At 34.5% G+C, this 19882-nt stretch overlaps 2 protein-coding genes across 6 annotated transcripts in view; one reads left to right on the forward strand and one right to left on the reverse strand.

The window, feature by feature from the left end:
- Positions 1-8494, forward strand: part of LOC115214285 (tolloid-like protein 2) — a 125826-nt gene extending 117332 nt beyond the window's left edge. For both annotated transcript variants that reach the window (XM_029783431.2, XM_036504864.1), the window contains 3 exons: positions 2074-2207; positions 4136-4285; positions 7551-8494. In XM_029783431.2, the coding sequence (XP_029639291.1) occupies positions 2074-2207; positions 4136-4285; positions 7551-7750 (484 nt within the window). In that variant the 3' untranslated portion in view covers positions 7751-8494. The remainder of the gene's footprint in view (positions 1-2073; positions 2208-4135; positions 4286-7550) is intronic.
- Positions 8495-12794: 4300 nt separating this feature from the next.
- The window catches only part of LOC115213828 (integumentary mucin C.1-like), a 34708-nt gene continuing 27620 nt past the window's right edge, over positions 12795-19882 (reverse strand). For 3 of the 4 annotated variants that reach the window (XM_029782725.2, XM_036504867.1, XM_036504866.1), the window contains 2 exons: positions 19686-19721; positions 12796-14400 (listed from right to left, as the gene is read on the reverse strand). In XM_029782725.2, the coding sequence (XP_029638585.1) occupies positions 14336-14400; positions 19686-19721 (101 nt within the window). In that variant the 3' untranslated portion in view covers positions 12796-14335. Of the gene's footprint in view, positions 14401-19685; positions 19722-19882 lie in introns of all 4 variants that reach the window. The other variant, XM_029782724.1, reaches the window with a different exon arrangement.

Below are 19882 nucleotides of genomic sequence, written 5' to 3' on the forward strand. Positions count from 1 at the left end.
CATATCTATCTGTTTATAGTTATACTTGTCTCTCTCCCACTCCCTAACTCTCTCTCTCTCTCTCTCTGTATATGTATATATATATATATATATTGCATCAGCATGGCCGCAGCTCTGAGCTGAAACTAGAATATATATATATAGTTGGAATTTACCAAAAAGAACAAAGCAAAAGACGAAGGCGGGTGTGTAAACAACAAACAGATGTATTAGTTTAACACTCGGGAAGTGAGAAAGTCTTTTACGTTTCAAGCCTACGCGCTTCAACAGGAGGGAACACAGAAAAAAGCAGAGAGAGAAAATAAGAAAGGTTTAGCGATCAATCATGGGGATCAATCACGCACACATATTTATATATGTGGAACTCGAACCTACACCTCTTTGTTTACGCGGCCAAGTGTGCTACCGATTACACTAGCGAACTAACTTGCATTTTTTGTCTAGTATGTAATAAAATGTCTAAAAGCATGGCCGGGCTTAAAAGTCATATAAGAGCATCATATGGCAACAGTCATGAATCATTTCAGTAAGTCTTCTTGACAATGGCTTTTCTCGTATAACAAGGATGCAGCTGGGGATACATGTGTGTGTGTGTGATAATAAGATCCAAACATCTAAGGGTAGGAAATGTGTAAGCTGCGAGAAAAGGATCTGCTTGCTAGGAAACATATGTAGTCTGGATTTTACCTGCCCTGCTCCCTCAATTTGGATATATGTTTATACATACATACATGTATATATATATATTCTATAATTAATAATAATTTTATTTTATAATCTTAAAGCAATCACCGTGCAATGACTAAAGAAAATAGTCTAAGAATTGGGCATATAAACTCCACCCCCTCAACAGAAAGAAAGTAGGTTTTCCGTACGCGTGGTACTCGAACCCAGACCTCTTTGTTTACGCGGCCAAGTGTGCTACCGTTTACACTAGCGTACCAACTTGCATTTTTTTTTTATCACATTTAAGAATTATAATTAGTTCAAAGTTGTTTTTGTAAACAAACTTTCGTGTTTTTTGCTGCGAATGGCTTTTTAAGCAGTGTCGATATTTACAATTCTGTAAATAATAATAATAATACTATTTTATAAGCTTAAAGCTTATAACGATCACCGCGCAATGACCGAAGAAAATAGTCTAATAATGGAGCATATAAGCCCCCGACAGAAAAGAGTAGGTTTTCCCTAACCGTGACTATTTTCTTTAGTCATTATGCCGTGATCGCTATAAGCGTGAAGCTTATAAAATACTATTATTATTGTTTACAGAATTGTAAAAAATCGACACTGCTTAAAAAAACCATGTGCAGTAAAATCACACGAAAGTTTATTTACAAAAACAACTACGAACTAATTAGAGTTCTTAAATCTGACAGTAGAATTCAGGTAGGTTCACTAGTGTCATCGCTAGCACACTTGGTCTTGTAAACAAAGAGGTATGAGTTCGAGTAGCACGCGTACGGAAAACCTTCATTTACCTTTGTGAAGAGTTACTTCAATCCTTTTAAAATATTATTATTATTAGTGCAAGTTGGCAGAATTGTATCTAGCATTTCCTGTGACTCTTTACGTTTTAGATCAAATCCCTCAGAAGTCACTCTGCTTTTCATCCCGCCTTAGGACAAAGTAAAGTGCCGGTCAAGTGCTAGGCGCGATAGTATCGACTAACGACCTACCTTCACAATTACTGGCCTTGTGCCTAAATTAGAACCTATTGCTTTTGTTGTAATTGTTCTTGTTATTGTTGTAATTGTTTTATATAGTCATTGTTGTATTTCGGAATGGTCATTTTGCCTGTTTAGCCAATAAAAACACATGCACTATATATTTGGTGTTACTCTGCTTCAGTGTTATTTATTTTTTACATTAATCTTAATCTTATTTCGGCCAGAGTTCTTTCGTCACACTCCTGTGACCACATCAGTGGTCCTTCGTTTTCTTCTCACTTATTTGTGTCTCTCCTTACTAACCGTCAGCCATTTTGTATTTCTATTGTATGTGTCTTCGTTTTATATAGTCATATTTTACATAGCCATGTTTTACATAGTCATGTTTTGCTTTTTTGTTTAGTCCAATGAATATTCAATGGATTGTTATGGCAAAGGAAATGAATGACGTTATCGTTCTTGAGCTTGCTTACTCTGGAATGCCCCAGTCTTACAATTGCAGAGAAGCAGCCCTTCGGGTCTATGATAATGTATCAGGTAAATATCCAGCTATTCATGCACTTAAAATACTTAGAGACGGAGTTGTAAGGAAAATTAATAGTAAAAGAGATGCTAATATACTTGATGAAATGAATCATAATGTTGAATTTAAATAACTTGCGCCATTAGAATTTATATCTTAGTATCCACTTTACTCCGCGTCGTCCGAAGCAGACTTCGTGTTTAGAACCACTACGTTCTGAAGAAGAGAATTTGCTGTTATTTTGCTCCTCCAGCTGGTTTGATCCTCCAGCTTGTAATTCGCTGCAATCTGCATCCGATATATATTGCAAGCAGGAGAGTGGACCCCTACCATATTCCAGACACCATACCACCAAACTGCACGTTCTCGACATTTTTGTGGTCATCCTCGGTGGTGGATACTCGTCTACTAGAGATAGCAATAGTTCACTCTTGCTCGCGTTATACAGAAAATGAGAGACAGTCACTGATTTTGCAACAAGCAAATTATCGAGATGATAAAATCTCCTTAAGAGATAAAAGCAATAAATACGCTGAGAAGCAATGTTTATTGCCACTTAAGCATGGCTGTTTTCAGATTGCATGGAATAACCCGCTGGAGGAGGCGTCCTTCAGAGGTTAAAAAATAGCAGTAACGTCGGTTCCTACGGAACTGTCATGTTTAAGACGTGATGAACGTTACTTCTCAGTATAGTTATTGCTTCATCTATATATAGCTAATTTCCTTGTGTGTTTATATATATATATATATACATGTATGTATATATGTATATATATATATACATCTTTGTATATATGTATATATATATATATACATCTTTGTATATATGTATATATATATATATACATCTTTGTATATATGTATATATATATATATATATATATATATATATATATATATATACATGTATGTATATATGTACATATATATATATATACATGTATGTATATATGTATATATATATATATACATGTATGTATATATGTATATATATATACATGTATGTATATATGTATATATATATATATATATATACATGTATGTATATATGTATATATATATATATATATATGCATATACATATGCATGTATATATATATATATATATATATAAATATGCATATACATATGCATATATATATATATATATATATATATATATATATATATATATGCATATATATACATATGCATATATATATATATATGCAATTATATTATATATATATATATATATATATATATATATATGTATGAATGTATGTTTACATTTGACAGAAATTTTGATGGGAATATTCCACTAGTATTCCTTGAGTTGGTGTTTATGAATGTATTCCATAACAGGAATTTTCTACGCTTTGAGAATGGTCACTTTTTTCTTGAAGACCAGCTTCGTCCAGGAGGGACATCGACCTCCCGAACGAATGAAAACATTATGAAAACTCATGAACTAATCTTGTAGGACCGTCACTGAACAATTGACAAACTTGTTGACACAACTGGGGCGTCCTGGAGCGCCTGCCAACGAATTTTGAACGAAAAATTGCGAATTAAAAGAGTTGCAGCAAAATTTGTGCCTCGCTTGCTCACGGAAGATCAAAAGTAGTCACGACTGAATGTGATGACGAAAGCTGGTGCTACAGAATTTGCAGATGTGGAAGAGACTAAGAAAAAAACGACAGAGGCGTTAAACGACATCCCTTCGGAATAGGTCCAGCACTACTTCGAGGAGTAGAAAACAAATGGAGAATACTTTGAAAGCGATAAAAGTGTAAATGTAAAACTAAGTGAATAAAATAATATTTCAAAATTCCGGTTTCTTCTGGGTACCCCCTCGTATGTTTGCATTAATAATACTCGTATGGTTGTATTAATGCTCTAACAGTCTCTACATTAAACTTTATTCTTATTCTTTGCATCATTGTTGTTTTCTCATCGGCAGATATTGAAACAGATAATATGATTGGTCAATTTTGTGGACCGAAAACTGTTAGTATAGTTTCTTCTACTAACAGAATGCTGATTTGGTACTCGGCGAACTGGTCAGCTCACAGTCGGGGTTTTATGGCGGTGTATTACTCAAAACAAAAAGGTAAATAATATATAGTATTTTGTTTGTTTGTTTGTTTTTCAAATCTGTATACAGAGTATTTTCTGTGTATTTCCCTTAAACTAAGTGGTAAGTAATGTAGCGGTTCTTTGCTGAGATAATATTAACACTTTAAGAATTGTGCTTTCAAGATTTGAAATATTACATTCCATAAAATATGACATGTAATAGGCACTCCCCCCCCCCCCGTTCTCTGTGACATATAGAATGGAGATGATGCACATTATGAAATATCTATATAAAAAAAAACTGTTACTGAATTTTTCTAACCCTTGGCGACACAGAATTATATCATAGAAAATATGTATTGCGGATATATTTCTACTTGAAATTATTAAGTTGACTAAACTCGATGTGAGACGTACAAAATGTTGTCACAAGTAAGATCTATTCCAACGTTGAGAAATGTGTATGAGTACGGACAAATGTATGTTCAAGTATGCATACACGAACGCATATAAACTCCTATGCAAATGTATACGTGTATGCATATCACATGCTCTGTATTCGTAACAGCGTAGGACTTTTCCTAGAATGGAAATGTTCACATATGTAATGTTGCATTTTATATACAAAGACTAGCGAAATATTTACTACAATATTCTGTTACCCAGTAATCAAAATATGTATAATCCTCTGTTCTTCGGACAGTAATGTATGAATATTAATTTATTCTTTGGGCATCAATGTGTCAAATATTTTGGTACTGATTAGGAAAACGCGTAAAAGTACACAGAATATGAATCGTTGATTGGTTGATAAAAATCATTTTAATTAATTCACTTGTCAAAGAAATCAATGGGTCCGTGACTGCATCCTGATGAAGTCGCTCAGGCATGGTATAAAGTTCACCTTTTGCATGAAACAGTTGTTACAAAGTCATCACAGTTTCCTAAAGAAGCCTAGAATGCATTTTACATGGTGGAGGCTATCCTCAACTAAATTGTTTTGTTGACCACTGACAGGTCTCCACTCACGCTTTAAAAGTTCTACTAAATTCTGTTGTAGCTGAATTACTGAACTTACTTCTGATTCCAGTAGTCATTTCATGTTCGACATTTAGAGCAAAATAGTGAATGAAAGTTATCTTGCTTCTACATTCAAGTTCTTATTTCGATCTTATATTCCTAGATCCTATTTGAATCTTATATAACACCATCATATTGCTAGTCTTATTGGAATATGCTGTGCAAAGTCTGTCTTCTGTTTTTTTTTTTTTTTTTGGGGGGTTTTTTTCAATTTGCAATCCAGAATCCTTTGCGTTGTGATCTTAAAATATTGTATGTTCTGCTACTACACTTTCCAATCTAGATATAATCGTAATCCAATTCAATTAACAAGAAGTATATTATATCCGCGATGAGGTCTATATCTGTTGGTAAAGGCATCTCCAAATCTACGAAAGCTTTTTAAAATCAGGTTAGATTGGGTAATTCGGTCCTTGATAACCTTTGTCTGAAAATATAACAAACATAAGCTGACGGTTACAGCTGGAACACGTTTGATCATGGCTTAAATACTGTTGATCTAGTACAGCCTATAAATTTAAAATTCAACTATTTTGCATTAATTTTTTTTTTTAAATGCTTTATCATCATCATTATTATTATTATTATGGCAGGTGGCGAACTGACAGAGACGTTAGCACGCTGGACGAAATGCTTAACAGTATTTCGCCCGCCGCTACATTCGGAGTTCATATTCCACCGAGGTCGGCTTTGACTTTCATCCTTTAGGGGACTAATTATTATTATTATCATCATTATTATTGTTATTATTATATGTTTGATTTTTGCTTTCTATTTATACAAGTTAACTCCAACTATCACCCAGAGACCTCAATAGACAACAAGTTAGAAGTTAAAGTTGGTGTTATGACTAGGGTGCATATATTTGGTTTTGCACAAAGTATTGTTCTAGAGAATGTTTAAGAAAACATAAGAAAATTATAAGTTTGTTTGAAAATTTGAGTTTACATAGACAGTATTTTACGTAGCATATGGGCAATTCCCATGAGCACTATTTTTTGAATTTCAGCCATTTTGGGATTTCGTGATATCTGTGTTAGGTAGCAATCAGCTCCTTTTGCTATCATTCCTAAGGCACCTATGACAACAGGTATTGTTTTAGTCTTGAGATTCCACATTTTGCCAATTTCTATTTCAAGATCTTTATATTTGCTCAGATTTTGGTAGATTTTGACAGATACATTTATATCGAATGGAACAGTCATATTGATGAGGAGGCATGATCTTTGTCTGAAGTCCTTCAATATAATGTCTAGCCTATTCACAGCTATCTTTCTGTCAGTTTGAACGGTGAAGTTCTAGAGGATTGAGATGTGGTCATTTTTAAGCACTGGAAGTGGCTTGCGTTCCCATCAGTTTTTATCATGGGGCAGGTCCAAGTTTTTGCAAATTACACAGTAATATACTGTGCTGCTCTATCATGCCTGTTGAGATACTTTGTAGGCACAAGAAGACTGCAAATGGTGGCAACATGATCAATGGTTTCATTTTGTTGTTTACATACACAACATGTTGGGTTACTGCCGTTCTTTAATATGTTGACCTGGTAGGTCTTTATCAATAGGTATTGATCTTGGGCTGCTATGATAAACCCTTCTGTCTTTGATTTTTAAGCCAGAGAACACTAACCATTGACGGGTAAGGGCTCTGTCAACATCGGTATTATTAACTCTCTTTGGGTATTTGCTATTGAGAGATTTTCCAGTACGTCTAATTCTGGGATTTGTTTTTTGGAATTCATTTAGATATTTCTTTGCCTGTTTTGTTACTGAGTATGATAGTTTCTTGTTTTCCTGCTTTAAAACAAGTTTTAACATCTAGTCATCAGCGTTTTTCGGGTAGATGTTTCGGTCTGTTGTGTCAATCATCGTTAATTCCAGTTGTAAAAGTCCACAACCAAGCTTTTTTCTTGGCATGTAAAGTGGTTCTATATCTGCTTTTGGGCAGTGCATTCTGTCAACAATTTGTCAACAATTTCTTCTTCTTCTTCTTCTTCTTCTTCTTCTTCTTCTTCTTCTTCTTCTTCTTCTTCTTCTTCTTCTTCTTCTTCTTCTTCTTCTTCTTCTTCTTCTTCTTCTTCTTCTTCTTCTTCTTCTTCTTTTTCTTCTTCTTCTCTTCTTCTTCTTCTTCTTCTTCTTCTTCTTCTTCTTCTTCTTCTTCTTCTTCTTCTCCTTCTTCTATTATTATTATTATTATTATTATTATTATTATCATTGTAGGTACTAAAATTCCTCAGCAGTCTCTGGATCGAACTCCAATCATTTGCATCATTCTCATTGTGGCTGTGATCATATGTATTATTTATGTATTTAACTGGTATTGGCAGTGTTGTCGACACAACAAGATAAACAGATTACACACTTGGAGGACCTCTCGAAAAAACTACCACAAATTCGACAACGATAATATTGAAGAGTGATATTCAAAACACAAAAATATCATTTAAAAAATAAACAAGAAGAAAGCAAACAGCAGCATAAGTAATTACATGTACAGATCTATAATTTTCACAATACAATACAAAACAAAAATAAAGGATTATATATATGTGTACAAAGCTGATTAACTGAAATTTTCTGACGAAAATATTTTTGGTGTTGTTCCGAATAGACAAAATACAATTTTTGAGAGAGAAGGGTAAAACGCAAATGAGTTAATTAAATGTATTACTGGTAATACAGTTCTGTATTTTTGAGATGAGAAACTCTGTACATTATTTACATTATTTACATTAGACGGAAACGTGTCCTTATCTTGTTTATTGTTACCACAACGTTTCGGCTGATTTACTCTCTAGCCTTCATCAGGTGTCGTAGTAGGATTTTGAACACTGGATTGGGTTCAAAATCCTACTAGGACACCTGATGAAGGCTGCAGAGTAAATCAGTTGCAACGTTGTGGTAACAACAGACAGGATGAGGACACATGTCGATCTAATGTAAATAATGTATTACTGGTGTGTGAAATGAAAGAAAGTATCTGAAGAGCGAAAGAAAGTTTCCACTCCCGCGAAAATTGCACACAAGGGACGAAACTATAAATATTGAAAGACAATAGATTAACAATTCTGTCTTATTCTTTGATTCATTGTTCTTTCCCAAAACTGGTTTTAGACTGAAATATTAACAAACAGTAGAAAAGTTTGAGTTCTACTAACTCTATAGTAATGTTTCTGTTTTCTGCTCTTCACATGCATGTGTATTTGCCAATCATCTGGTGGTGTTGTGTGTATCTGTATACATGCACACATCCGTGCATACATGTACACATGCATACACACATACAAACACACATTCATACATGCATACATAGGAGGTATGCGTGTACGTGTTCAAACTTAAGTTTAGTAATCTGTTTAAAGGACGAAAAAAATCACCAGGAAACCATCGAAAAGTGTCAATCCACAGAGCTGTGTATAAAATAGAAATACAAATAATAATTAAGTTCTCTACTATTAATTCCGTTGTTACCGCATTGATAAATACGTTAGTTATTCACATAGATACAGAGCCACATGTGCAGTGGATTAATTTCAGCAGTTCCCGTCTGGCATTTATTTTATTGACTCCAGAAAAATGTAAGGCAAAATTAACATTGTTGGAATACAAAATCAGTACATACAGAGGAATTTAACTAAATACTGTAAGGTACTTTGGCAAAACTTGTAACGATTGTGCTAAACCAAACGACTCTGCGTTAAGGATTATTATTAACTAAGGGTTTGACGATGAGTAAATAGAAATTATAGAGATCTTGGCTAAACATTGTATAGTGTTATACTACTTTTTCCTTTGTAGACATTGAACTCCATCCAAGATTTATTTCTGTGAAGTTCTCTAGCAGAATGAAGCATATACCATTCAAGCAGATTAATTTTGGTTCACCATTGTATTAAGAAAACCAAATATAACACTAGTCACTCTTTCGAATCACAAAAATTACGTTCGGGAAAAATTACGTGCTGAAAAAGAGTTGGGATGAGGAAGAGGGGAAGGAGGAGGGGGAGGGGGAAAGTAGAAGGTGGAGTAGGGGAAGGAGGGGGAGCAGTAGCAACAGCAGCAGGAGAAATAGGAGGATGAGAAGAAAGAAAATGAAGGGGAGGAGGAAGAGAAGAAAGATGAAGAGGAACAGAAGAAAGATGAAGAAGAAGGGGAGGAAGTGGAGGAAGAGGAGAAAGAAGCTGAAGGGAAGGAGGAGGAGGAGAAAGAAGAAGAGGAGACGACGGAGAAGGAAGAAGAAGGGTTGGAGAGGAGTAGAAGGATGAAGAAGAACGAGAGGAAGAGGGGAAGAAGAGAGAGAAGAAGGAAGAATTGAAGGAGGGGAAGAAGAAAATGGAAGGAGGAAGGGAGAAGATGAAGAAGGGGAAGAGGAGGAGGAGGAAGAAGAAGAAGGGGAGTAGGTGGGGGAAGAAGCGAGGAGGAGGAAGTTGAGGAGGGGAGGAGGTAGAGGAGGAGGAGGATGAAGAGGGAGTAGGGTGGAGGAGGAATGACGAGGAAGAGAAGATTTAATGAACGTGGAGGATGAAGACCAATATTTAAAGGTTTATTGGCTAATGTTGAATGCACAAATTGGCCAGTAGTGAATCCCAAAATTTGGAATGCCTTCTTACGGTTGTTTTGAGGGGTCGAATCATTTGTAGTGATTAATAAAAGTTCTCGTAGATTCTGTCTCTTCCATATATATATAAATATATATATATATATATATTACGGAGGACCTGAATGAAAACAATTGCAGCGCGGAAGGTGTTTCTAAGCCATTTAAAACACACAAAAACCCTTAGATTCATTTCAACATTTAAATTTAATTTGTCAAAATAGTTTCGTTGCTTTGAGATCGCGACCTGTTCACTGTCAAAATTCCGTGTTATATATATATATATTTCTTTACTACCCACAAGGGGCTAAACATAGAGGGGACAAACAAGGACAGACAAAGAGACTAAGTCGATCACATCGACACCAGTGCGTAATTGGTACTTAATTTATCGACCCCGAAAGGATGAAAGGCAAAGTCGACCTCGGCGGAATTTGAACCCAGAACATTTAACGGCAGACGAAATACGGCTACGCATTTCGGCCGACGTGCTAACGTTTCTGCCAACTCGCTGTGTTATATAGATATATTCAAATGAATATGGTACTTAAGTTGAGACACCAGAATTTAGTACGGTATTATCCATACAATTTCAAAGTAAGGTGATTTAAATCAAAATAAGCAACAAGGATATCAAAGATATCGTACTGCATTACCTCTCGATATACTTGTTGCTTATTTTGATTATATATATATATATATATATATATATATATTAAAATGATATTATACAATTTTTAATTTTTATATATACATTATAACATGTTTCAGTTCCTGAATTATATATATATATACTCTTTTACTCTTTTACTTGTTTCAGCCATCCGGCTGGGGCCATTATATATATATAATTTTAACAAAGATAATTTCAGATTGAGCAGTGGACGACTTTTTCTTATTTTCCCGGTTCAATAAAATAAGAACTCGACAAGAATTGGCGTCGTCAATTCAGTCGATGATCTTTCCCCTCGATCCAGTTTGTTACCTTCTGCCAATGTATGATATCACCATTAACAGATGTTAATGCAATAATCGGCAGGAAATGGTATTGTATCGGACTAAATATTGCTTTGTTTCATTCCCCTACGCTTCCAGTCGAAATCCAGCCACCTTTCAGTTTGACAATCAATAACGGTAGCTATATACTCTTCGTGTTACAATAAGTCCCAGTAAAATACTGGTTTCACCTGAATATACATTTCTTCCTATCTTCCAATCTTCAAACATGTGGCGTTGTATTAAAATTAACCCAAACGTATAAACTATTTTTGCAACTTGTTTAGTTCTTTTTTAATATAAAAAAATATTGGGAGCTAGCGTGTTCTCATACTTTAATTTTGATCATTATTACAAGCAACAGAGATTCCTTAATTAAAGAGAAAACTGTAGCAAATTTTTCTGCAGAATTTTACACGAACATTAAGAATGTTTAGCAGTTGTACAACGTTCACGATTCGTTTTATTTTTTTAAAGGTTCGTTTTGTAACACTGCATTTTATCTTAATAATACTCAAAATTAAATCACGATCTGGTGGTTTGCTTGAAGTATTGGATATATAAGCGAGTGAGAATGAAAGAATTATTTCTGGTTTTGATATGCCTAAATCATGAAATGAAAGCGAGAAAATAAGTATCAAAATTGTTTTTTTATTTGTCACACTTCTTTACCTATATGAAGAAATTAAATCAAATTAATCACAAATTACTTTGAACAAAAGTAAGGGACATCGTGTTCTATTTCATACATATATGGGTGCAGTCTCTACTTGTGGAGATTTTAATTGGCTCGTTTGAGAGTTAAGTATCTTGACCGAGGTTTTGTATTTATAATAGCACGATACAAAGAAAGGCAACTGTTGTGACATTTTTCAAGACTTCGGAGATGGGCGAGAGTAGGGTAGAAATCTATCCATAAACTGGAGACTGCATGCGAATAATTGTGAAAGAGAACTTCTGATAAAAGTACCCAAATGGTAAAAGTGATGTTAAACCGAGTGGCAGATATGTAACTACGGGAATTACTTCGCCAACACACTTCTACAGAGAATTTCAACACAGGCTTTGATTGCTCCGTTGGTAGAGTATACATATACAATGTAATATATAGGAAGATCGGACAGTGTGAAGGAGATTTCCTAACCACAAGACCATTCCTGTACCTATTATGCTATTGAGAGAGCACTGGAAAAAGCTGACGTATCGATTATTTAAATGATTTTCTATTAACGCGAAATTCTCAAGGTGATAGAAAACTATTTAACTGGGTTTAATGCGATCTTGTTCATTTCCACAGCTTTATCAATTACAGTCGCATATCCCAATAGCCTGCTCAATTTCTACAGCCCCTTTAATGACTTCCACATCTCTACAGTCCTTTCTCTCAATACCATGCATCTCCACCGTCTTTAACAACTATCACCACAACATCAAAATCCAATCAATAACTGCTACACATCTAGTCTTTTCACTCTTTGTCACCCATTTTCACAATTACTTCAATCAGTCATCTATCTATCTATCCGTTCAGTCGAAGTCGACTCTCGGTTACTCGATGGATCAGTGTCCTGCAGTCAGTTCTATCCTGGGCCGCTTCTTTCAGATTGGCTATGTCCATTCCGATATCACTATTGATGATGTCAAGCCAGCGGGTTCTTGGTCGGCCTCTTCCTCTCTTGCCACTGACCATTCCGAGCATGATGTCCTTCTCCAGGGATTTTCTCCGCATAATATGACTGTGGCTTCTACCACAAAATAGAACTTAACTATTATGAAGTGTAAATCAGGACAAAGCAAAGTTTGAAGGGTAAAAATTACAGCAACAAAAAAGAAAGAATACACTCGTGAAGTGAAATAAAATATTTATTTTAATAATTATTACAACAATCATTAATTTTTAGTTCATTTAGAAATTTAGAATTATTTGACATTTTATAATTTAGTCAAATAAAATTTTCCGATCGTTGAAAAAAAATATATCAAAATCAAAAGAATTGAATATACTTAATAATTTGTAGGTATTGCTTTTTTTATTAATAGCTTCATTTGAAGAAGTGTAGTGGGAAGCCGTGACATTCGTTCAAAGGATAGTGACGCGAGGAAAATGAAATAACCACAGCAGATGATTCAAACTAAATCGCAGAAACGTATTTGGTTTTTACTGTGAAGAAATAAAATAAATGAGGGAAACTCTACGGGACTGCTAGAAATAGCAGACCAAATCAAACTCAGACCACTTTGTAATGTCTTTAGAAAAAAGGAAGGCTACAATGAACAACATTCTTTACTTCCTTTGTTTGTTTTTGTCAGCATTACCAAGGAGATGCCAAAGAACCGCTATCATGATTCACCGGTATTCAAAAAGTTGAGTGCTAATCTTTGGAACACATTTGACCATATGTCTTTTCCCAGCTTATCCCAGAATAGTGTGAGGGAAGTAAAATAGATTCAACCGGTTCCGTTCAGTCAAAACCTATTTACAACTGATTTACTACAAGGTTACACATTGAGAGGGAAAGAGTAGAGTTCGAACTTTTAATATGTATTAAGTGTGGATGGATGATTGTTAAACTTGATGCGCGTGCGTGTGTGAGAACAATACTTATCCATTATTAGTAGAAAAAGAAGGGCAATGGATTGACAGAATCGTCAATGCGTCGAACAAATCCTTTGCAGGATTTGTTCCGATTTTTTATGTCTGTAACCAAGGCAAACTTGTCTTTTCATTCCTCTAAAGTAGATAAAATAAAGAATATGTCATGTACTGACGTAATCGACTAACCTCCTTCTCTCGAAATTGCTGGCCTTGTACCTAAATTTGAAATTAATTTAGTAGATAGGAAAAACGCACCCTTGTGTTTGTAAGTGTGTCTAGTGATCAATATTAAGTTGTTGTTTCACTCCAGTTTAGAAATGACTGAGCAGACATATGATGAAAGACGTTCCAATCTTGACCACTTAGTATAGGACCTCATTATATAATGGGTTTTGTAAGACAGTGGAACATGAAAAAACTTGGTTGCTATTTCCAGCAAATCAAGTGACCACATAGAGTTCCCCTTTCGCCGCTGGCTCCAAAATTTGTAGTAAAAGGAACATGTTTGAGAGTAGGTCACAGTAAACACCGAACTGGATGTTTTATTCTATATAGTTCGGTATCTCATTTCTTTTAGTTCAAAACTCTGCTGCAATAAATTTCATTTATCCTTCAGTGAGTCTGTAAAAAAAACTATCAGTAATACACTGGAGTTACTTTTACTGACTCCCTCGTCACTTCAATTCATGTCTAGCCAAATAAAATCAATATTAGAAGTAGCATATATTATTTTTTGAAAATCATAACTGATAGAAAATTAAGGATAAAATTTAAACAAAAGTTTTCTTAATGTTCTTGGTATTCTGTAAGTGTTCTTCAATTAAAAACCAAAATCGCCGAGGTCAACAAAGCCAGAAGACTTGTCAAAGGAATTTGCACATCTAAAATGAAATAAAATAAAATTTGATACAATAATTAAATAAAATAGAAGATATATTCATTCGCTTTACATGTAATTCAGTCAAAGCATAAAAAGGATCCGACGATAATTTATAAGATAGAGTGAGGTTTAATGAGTAAGCATTGTATTATTCAGAAACAGTGCTTCATTTATTCATTTCAAACAACTCAGAGCAAGAAATGAGGAATATCTGGGATGTTGACTGGACAAAAGACTACTCCCAAATTACACTTTCCTTATTACAAAGCCAGAGACCTTGCTCTTGCCTGTTTCTAGAGTACTTGGCTTTGTAGGTGAGTCTTTGCGGTGTTGTGCAAGTTGTTATTGAATTTAATTTCAACACAGAAATTGCTGACATCCATTGTGCTTAAAGTCTAGGAACAAGATTAATTGTCGATGATGATCATACGATTTTACATCCACCCTGTATGTATGTATGCATGTATGTATGTATGTATGTATGTATGTATGTATGTATGTATGTATGTATGTATGGCTGGCTTGCTGGCTGACTGGATGGATGGATGGATGAATGGATGGTTTGCATACATTCAATCGAAACGGGCTGGTAAATATATGAAGCATGTGAACTCTCTTTCTGAGAAGGGTACGAAACAAATATTTTTGCGTGACCAGCGCGGTCGTGTCAGCTTCTCAAAGGCAGGCCTACTCAATAACAAGTGGGATTATGAAGTTGGCCCGTCTACAAATCCATTATGTTCTCTTGTGAACCGTCTTTAGTAGAATAAGTGGGTCAGCCAATGGACTCTATTGGATTTGTAGATCCCAACACCCATTGGTCGGGCTATTGCTAAATGGCTGACTTGTGATCGGTGAGGAATGACTTGTAGGTCTCTTGCAGGCCTTAGGAGTCATACGATACGTCATTAGCGATGGAGAGACAAAACTTAAGATATTTCTTAGACTCAAATGGGTTTAGAAAGCAGTTTTATCATGTCACGAGTCGACTTCCATAATGTATGAATGTATGTATGTATGTAAGTATGTATGCATGCATGTATGTATATATGTATGTATGTACGTATGTATGTATGTATGTATGTATGTATGTATGTATGTAGGTAGGTAGGTAGGTAGGTAGGTAGGTAGGTAGGTCGGTCGGTAGGTAGGTAGGTAGGTAGGTAGGTAGGTAGTAGGTAGGTAGGTAGGTAGGTAGGTAGGTAGGTAGGTAGGTAGGTAGGTAGGTAGGTAGGTAGAATGAATGAATGAATGATATATAGGTATGCATTATGTGTATAAATAAGCAAAAGAGTTTACTCTACGTAGTTCCTAATCATAATTTTCTCGACTCTCTGTTACCTGGTTTAGGATAAACAGCATCAATCAACATGTTGAAAAATCCTTATAATTTCAACTGCGGGATATTATAGACTGTTTCAGTATCTAGAACTTTCAAGATAGACAAATCTTTGTTGAAATAAGTTGCAGTTGTATCAACAATATTCCAAGCTATGGTATAAATTGGTACCTGAGCCATCAGATGAACCATAATAAGTATTGGGTTGGTGCGTAATTATTGCGGGGCTTTTTTCAACAAATTTTATTCAACAAAAACAATAACAACATTTAACAAAAACATCTTTAAATGATTATTCCGGAGCATATTCACCATCTACTTCAATTACTGCTTCCCGTTTGCTTGGCAGACGATCAGACCGTCATTTAAAGATGTTTTTGTTAAATATTGTTATTGTTTATGTTGAATAAAGTTTGTTGAAAAAAAAAAACCGCAATAATTATGCACCAACCCAATAGAATGTTTTTCTGTTTCTACACATAAAGGAGTAGAGGCTTGATTGTAATGCCTCTTGAAGCTGATAACGTTGAGCTAATTATATTTTCCTTAGATAAGTGCTTGTTAGATGGTATACCTGATGTTTAGAGTATTCACTCTGAAGAGTGAATTCACTTTGATTATTAATAAACAGATGCTGGGGATGTGTATATGTGCGTTTACGACTGTTTCCTGATGGAAATTATGCTGGTTAGGCAAGATTAGATCGCTTTAATATCGTATGTATTGATGAGCTTTTTACGTTTCTACGGCGATATAAATATGGCATGTCCTTAAACAATGAAAATTCATATCTTCTATGAATGATGTTAATTTGTCTATCTATTCAATTTTGCATATTATGACTGCAATTTGCACTGATTAATAATATTATTATTACTCTTTTACTCTTTTACTTGTTTCAGTCATTTGACTGCGGCCATGCTGGAGCACCGCCTTTAATCGAGCAACTCGACCCCGGGACTTATTCTTTGTAAGCCCAGTACTTATTCTATCGGTCTCTTTTGCCGAACCGCTAAGTAACGGGGACGTAAACACACCAGCATCGGTTGTCAAGCGATGGTGGGGGGGCAAACACAGACACACAAACATATACACACACATACATATATATATATACATATATACGACAGGCTTCTTTCAGTTTCCGTCTACCAAATCCACTCACAAGGCTTTGGTCGACCCGAGGCTATAGCAGAAGGCACTTGCCCAAGATGCCACGCAGTGGGACTGAACCCGGAACCATGTTGTTGGTAAACAAGCTACTTACCACACAACCAACCTGCGTAATTTTATTTTTATTTTCAAGAAATTACTATACGAATGAAAGGAGTCGATCTAAATATACACACATACAAATTATTATATCAATTAAATAGTAATAAACAATTCATAATTTTAGTAAACTGATAATACACTTATATTTCATAAGCCAGGATCTGCACTTCTTGTTATTTCTGGATGTGATATTTCCTTTGGCCTCTTAGTACTGACATATTAATATCCTAGTCCATTTTCATTCACTTTAACATATCCTCAATGAAGGAGACTGATTTAAATGTTAAATTCAAGCTTATCGTCGACTGCTGACCAATTCATTCACCTTACTGCAAATTCCTTACTGTGTAAAATTTTTACAATGTCAGAAATAAGTGTCCTAGGTGTTGCGATAGTAGGTCCAATGACACTCCCCTGCATATTGTAATTGAATTTACTCTATATCCTTGTTTACAATACATACTTTTTTTCACTAAATCAGTATTAGAATTAGGGGTATTAGATTGCATAGATTTTCCTAAAGCAATTTCATTAAAGAAATAATAAAGCGTAATAATTTTTTGGACTATTTATTGATACTTACTAATACACACACACACACACATTTGTATTATATAAACTGAACTATTAAACATTAATATATTGGAATATAGTGTGTTATCTACCCCTATAAAATTTATGCGACACTGTGAGTAATATATGGTAACATATCAAGATACATTTCCTGATATTTTTCTCTAAGACTATGTCATAATAATAATAATAATAATAATAATAATAATAATAATAATAATAATAATAATAATAATAAGAAGAAGAAGAAGAAGAAGAAGAAGAAGAAGAAGAAGAAGGGGGATATTCGACTACATCGACCTCTGTATTCAACTGGTACTTAATTTATCGACCCCGAAAGGATGAAAGTCAACCTCAACGGAATTTTGAGCTCAGAACGTGAGGACGGACGAAATACTGTGAAGTATTTCGCCCGGCATGTTAAGGATTGTGTTTCAATTAGTTAATTTTTATCTGGTGGGCCTTGTAACTGACACAACAAGCTGTTGTATCGTAAAATTAACCAAAACTATATGTGCAACAAAATACACACTATTATTATTATTATTATTATTATTATTATTATTATTATTATTATTATTATTATTATTATTATTATTATTATTATTATTATTAATATTATTATTCAGAAGGTGAGCTAGCAAAATCCTTAGCATGCCGGGCGAAATACTTCACAGTATTTCGTCCGTCCTCATGTTCTGAGCTCAAATTCCACCGATGTTGACTTTCATCCTTTCGGGGTCGATAAATTAAGTACCAGTTGAATACAGAGGTCGATGCAGTCGACTATCACCCTTCCCCCAATTCAGGCCTTTATTGTTGTTGTTATTATTATTATTATTATTATTATTATTATTATTATTATTATTATTATTATTATTATCATTATTATTATTATTATTGAATTAGAGAGCAGTGCATGCCAACAAAGTAACAATGTGGTAGAATATACGAAGTCCAATATACCCATCATAAATCCCCGTCTGATAAGGGTACATGAGGCGCATGCATTACAACCATATGTCGTGCACGTGGGGCCCAGTTAGAATTTTTATAATTCTTAAAATTTCCTTTTAATCTATTATGGAGTAAATGATTTCATTGGCATTTATAGTAAACGTAAATCAAATATATTAAATGTTTCATAGTTTGAAAGGTATTTTGAGAACAAAAATCATAGAATAAGATAGTACATTTGCTGAAATCCACATTACGACTATATGCTTATTGTTCTGAAGTTAAAACATTCATTTGACCTACTCACTCATAGACCACACTTTAAATTTTAGTGCATATGAATTATTTAAAAGCTATAGATTTCTATCTATTCTGTAGACTATACTATAGGTTTACTAAATTTTAACACGATGTAGATGTCCGAAGTTAATATCTATTAGATTCAATGAGAGTAATGTGCAACTTCCACTATTTCATATTGATATATTGCTTCAATCAATAATTCACTATCATGTCAAGAAATTATTCTCAAAATTCTACATAATATTTTCATCAAAGCAAGTTTCAACCACATGTATATATATATAGTGGAGGCGCAATGGCCCAGTGGTTAGGGCAGCGGACTCGCGGTCGTATGATCGCGGTTTCGATTCCCAGACCGGGCGTTGTGAGTGTTTATTGAGCGAAAACACCTAAAGCTCCACGAGGCTCCGGCAGGGGATGGTGGTGATCTCTGCTGTACTCTTTCACCACAACTTTCTCTCACTCTTTCTTCTTGTTTCTGTTGTACCTGTAATTTCAAAGGGCCGGCCTTGTCACTCTCTGTGTCACGCTGAATATCCCCGAGAACTACGTTAAGGGTACACGTATCTGTGGAGTGCTCAGCCACTTACACGTTAATTTCACGAGCAGGCTGTTCCGTTGGTCGGATCAACCGGAACCCTCATCGTCGTAACCGACGGAGTGCTTCCACTATATAAATAAATAGCAATAGAAGTTTTTTGTAGCAGTTACATCTAATAACATCTGATATATTTTAGTATTATTATTCAAGATATTAATGAATCCATTAACGAAATTATGAACAACACGACTGTAAGATATAAAGGATAATAGTACATGCATTTATAAGCATTACTTACATTTTGGGTTTTCAAAGCTTGCAGCAGCTCTAGACCCTGGAAAATGCAGATACATGTTATGTTCAAACTATGAAACGCTATTTAATAAGACATATTACAAATATATATTTCTGTTTTGTCTCATAATGTTTCAGATTATATATTATACGATAAAATAATTAATTATATGTGGCAAATATACTCAAATAAGAACCATG

Source organism: Octopus sinensis, linkage group LG7, assembly GCF_006345805.1.
Source record: "Octopus sinensis linkage group LG7, ASM634580v1, whole genome shotgun sequence".
NCBI lineage: Eukaryota > Metazoa > Mollusca > Cephalopoda > Octopoda > Octopodidae > Octopus > Octopus sinensis.